A 4,785-nucleotide genomic window follows, 5' to 3' on the forward strand; every position below is an offset into this window, starting at 1 on the left:
AGATGCACTGGGAACGTTGTAATGGGCTTACAAAGCGTAACAAACTGATGCGAGGTCAAACACACGACGGGCAATAAACACACGGAGAGATAAATGGGCCCTTAAGGTGCACACCATCGTAAGGAGGGAAAGTGTGTTTCGTTTCGACTCGACGGCCCTTTCATAGGAGTAATATGGCCATTTCCTTCCTTACCGAGTGAGGAGAGATTTTTAACCTCTTTTCGTCGGATCTATCTTTTGATTTAATGGTGAAATAATAATAATAATAATAATAATAATAATAATTGATGCGGGACGATTTATTATTTGGGAGGGAGAGAGACATGGTTTATTTGACATGGTGGATTTTAATTTGATGATATTTAATTATTGCGACTCTCTTTTCATTTTTGGTTTTCGATTTAGAGGTTAGATATAATAAGTTAACGAATTATTTGTAAGAGGGATGTTTTTTATTTTTTTTCTTTTTTTGTGGTTCGGATTGAGATAATAACGTGTTGTTAAGGATTATTTATAAGGGTATTTTATTGTTGATGATGAGGATCGCGAGGATCGAACAAAGGGGTTCGATATTTTTGCGCGATATCCCACGAGTGATCTTTTCACCTTGTGAACTCGAGGTTGATCGATTTATCGGTTGAGGTTTTAATTAGTGTGCATTATTCGTTCGTGTAGTGGAAGAGATGAGAATTCTTTCTTGATTTTTGATTTGATATTGTTTTAAACTATTTAATATGAAAAAATTTAATGAAAAAAGAAGTTAAATATTTAATTGTAGAGAAACTCGAGTTGCTCGGTTTAAAAATTAATAAACAGTTTAAGATATCGTAGAACATAAAATTATTTTCTCGATTATTTATCACGAATTTTGCAAAATCTGTGACACGCGTGTTTTTATCACAATTTTTTGTAACATGATTTACACATATCTATTTCTTTTAAGTATCTTTTATTAAACGAAATTGAAATTTTTTCTTAGAATAGATCTACAAGAAAAAAAAAAAAACAGCAGATAACGCACTCGTGAAAGCAATTACGCACATTCGTATCGAAATGATCATGACGTTAACACTCGAATTAGACGGTTGACAGAACGATATCGCGACCTCGGACGGTCTGCGAGTTTCAAAGATGGATATAGAGATCGCCCTAAGCCATAAGTGACTTACGAAGCGTAACAAACTGACGCGAGTTTAATCGCGGGACAACACGCGGAAAGATAAATGGATCGTCTCGAAAAAAGTGTATCATTTTGAGTTTTTTTTTTATACAAGTTAAAATAAATCGTCGAGGTTGGAAATCAAAAACATTTGCCGCGTTGCAATTATAAAACAAGTTTTAATGCAGTTTAGTTCCTTCTTGTTTCAAAAATTTGTAAAAATTCGATACATATTTGTTAAATTCTTTGTTACTTGTTACATTATTATGAAATATGACAAATAATTTCAAATATAATTAAATTTACAATATATAATCTAAAATTAAATCCTTAAAGTTCACTTTAAATTGTCAAGTTGAAATGAAAACGTTATAACGTTAGAACGTCGTTTGGAAATTTTATGACGGACTTATATTAAATTTGGAGATTTTTTTTTTCCAGATGCCACAGACGGTACCTACCGCAGCCGGCTACTCGCCGTCGTTCGATTACAGCACATTCCAATTCGATTTATCCCTTCTTTCGGACGATTATGCCGCGACGAACGCGCAAAACACATTGAAACCAGCCCAAATCAAACAGGAAGCGCAATCGCCGCGTCCCGGCTCACCGACCACGTACTCGAGCTCGCCTTATCCCGGCGCCGGCGGTGAACTGTCCCCTAATTACTCGCACGAGGGTTCACCAGGATACCCGACCAGTCCCTACTACGTACCCAGAAGTCCTCAAAGTGCTCAATTCTACCCGACAAGCCCAGAACCCTCCGCGAAACAGCCGGTTAAAAGGGAGAAGAGCCTCGATCTTCTGGCCATCTTGCAAGAGTCCAGGTAAAACTTTCCTCTCTAATTTAATAAACTTTTTTAAACTGCTATTTTACGATGAATCGTTGCCTGTTCGTTCAATTTTACCGCGAAGACAGTATTCTGTTAGACGACAGCTTTAATCAGTATGCCAATAATTTTTTATTATAGATCGTAATTCTCAAGTTTGAGGAGAATTTGTTCTCTAAATGAACTATTCTTCATGACAAATTAAACGAAAATCGTATCGAGGTTCGCAATGCAACCCCTTTCGACCCGAATTTCAGACTTCTGGCCGAGAGTCTGGGGTACAGGGAGGACTCGACCGACTGCACAGTGCCGTGCACACCGCCAAGAACGGAGGAGGACATTTACAACAGCCTTGACGCGGACTTCTTCGCGAAGAAAGAGGATACCGCAGTGCAAGGACACCCGTTGCTGAAGGAGATCCTCTTCAAGTCGGAGCCACGGTCGAGCTGCAACAGCAGCAACAGCAGCACAACGAGCAACACCAGCGATTCCTCGTCCACGTTGTCTTCCTCCCCGTCGAGCGCTTCCTCCTCGCCCGACCCCGTGCAACTCGAGAACAGCTCGCCGTTGAGGAGCTTGCTGTTCAAGGGTGCCAGAAAGGATTTCGCGGACGGCGCGAGAACAAATGTTCTGAAACTCGAGAGAATACAGGACGAAGTCAGGAATCCTCTTCAAAAGGAGGAGGAGCTGTTCAAGGACGGGCAAAAGAGCGATCACCAGTTGCTCAGGGAGGTTCTGAGGGACACCAGCTTTCAGAGGAAGTACAATCTGAGACCCGTGGACCTGGGCAGCGTGGGGACAGGGTTCGTCGAAGACATGGAAGCCGGCGAATGCGTCGGTGACCTGACCAGAGAGCAGATAGAGCCTGTCCTAAGCCTGGCCATCCAACAATTGCAGAAAGACTTTGACAACACCTGTGTCGCGCTTGGTATTCATCCTGGTGAGTTTCCTCGTTCGATTCATTTTAATAATTATATTAACAAATGATCTGATCTGTGGATTATGATGGACTTATTCGTATAATGGAAATTTGATACTTTACTATTTTCAAATTTTCCACTATCCTAGTTTTTCCAAACTGATTGATTTAATTCGATAATTATCGATGAAAAGAAATGAATCAGGCTATGTAATAAAACGAAAAATACTTTTGGAAACAACCCATATACAAAGATACAATGTAATTGTTATCACTATATATCTCATGATATCGTCTCACCCTCCAACTTTCTCCTTTTAGAATTTTGAGCACTGAATACAAATTTGTGAAATTTAACTCTGTGTTATTACATAGTTTGGTTGTAGCATTATCCACAAAGAGAGGAAACACAGATCAGATCAGAAAAATATGATCATCGACTAACTGTAGCCTAATAAATAAGCGAGCCACGGATAGATATACCATATGGGAGTAATAAGAAGGTGCGTGAGCCTCCATTAAACTCTCAGACCTTCTTACTACCTTGCCCCGGGCGAACGTTCGACGTTATCTTCGTGGACGTAGGAGCGACCGGTTTGACTATTAGAGTTGGTCGCATGATGTCATGCTTGGAACAAGTTACGTAGTCATGCTTTCACGAATAGTTACCAAATTTCGAGGTACTACGTTCAAGGTCGGCTAAAATCGCTTCCGCCAACATCACATTTCCAACATTTTCATTCCGTGTCACGATGACGCGATTAACTCGTCTCGTTTTCCAGATCGGAAGATTGATGAAGTGGAATAAGCGTCGCGTAGAAAGTTTGAAACAGTGAAATCGAAAGTAATCGATCGTGAAATCTGAATACGTGCATTTTAAGGGGAAAGGAGATGAAATTAGAGTACCAATTGCACAAATAAGAAAGATATATAAAGTGTAATAAATAACTTTCGCGACGTTGGTTTGAACAAATTAAATTTTTCAAGAAAGAATTTTCGAATTGCCAAACATCAATAATCCTCGAAGTAATTCCAAAGTTCAATTAATAATATCGATTTCCAAGAGGATGATATAAATAAATAAATAAATAAAAGTGTTAACAACAATCGAATTTAATTCGAAACGATTATTTGAATTGCAGAACCACGACGTTGGAGCGCCGCGGACGTAGCAGCCTGGATCCAATGGGCCAGAAGGCAACTGCAATTGCCATCTGTCCCACTGGAGAGCTTCAACGTGGATGGCGCTACATTGGCTTCCCTCACGGAAGAGGAATTCTGTCAGCGTGCCCCTCAGGTGAGTCGAGAATAATCTTTACGAAAGATTGATCACGTCTCTTCCGCTTCTGTCCTCTCCGCTCTTTTAAATCGGTCGTTGCGCATAAGTCGCACTTTCAACGTGTACCGTTACGCAACGCCGCGCCGCGCCGCCTCGTCTCGAGACGATTATTCGTGGACCGTTTTAACGAAGCAATTAGTCAATGGAATTTCGTGGTGTTTCGATAAATTGCCGCTACGCGAAAAACGGTTCGTCGGAAAGGATGATTGGCCGCTGACGATTAAACAAGCGCCATCCTGCTGACGTTGTTATGTCCAGTGTATAAAGGGTATTACGTTCGATTACGGAAATTGGTTATTAAGAACTCGTGATCAAGCTGCGAAAATGATCAAACATATCGATAACTTATGATCGGAAGTAAAGTATTTTAAAATGGAATCGAATATTGATCGAAAATAGATTAGAGAATTGATAAGTATCTTACTTTATAATCAACGTATCATTATTTTCAGAAATTTCAGAAATTCTCAGAAGGAAACAACTTTCATAAAAATTAATGAATTATATATATATATATATATATATATATATATATATA

General features: G+C 39.5%; 1 protein-coding gene across 1 annotated transcript in view; it reads left to right on the forward strand.

Annotated features, from left to right (window-relative positions):
• The window catches only part of LOC102675109 (DNA-binding protein D-ETS-4), a 66,800-nt gene that overhangs the window by 53,209 nt on the left and 8,806 nt on the right, over positions 1 to 4,785 (forward strand). The window contains exons 2-4 of the mRNA XM_006622160.2: positions 1,601 to 1,986; positions 2,247 to 2,929; positions 4,051 to 4,205. Coding sequence (XP_006622223.1) covers positions 1,601 to 1,986; positions 2,247 to 2,929; positions 4,051 to 4,205 — 1,224 coding nt within the window. The remainder of the gene's footprint in view (positions 1 to 1,600; positions 1,987 to 2,246; positions 2,930 to 4,050; positions 4,206 to 4,785) is intronic.

The sequence above is a fragment of the Apis dorsata genome, unplaced genomic scaffold, assembly GCF_000469605.1.
Source record: "Apis dorsata unplaced genomic scaffold, Apis dorsata 1.3 scaffold_667, whole genome shotgun sequence".
Lineage (NCBI taxonomy): Eukaryota > Metazoa > Arthropoda > Insecta > Hymenoptera > Apidae > Apis > Apis dorsata.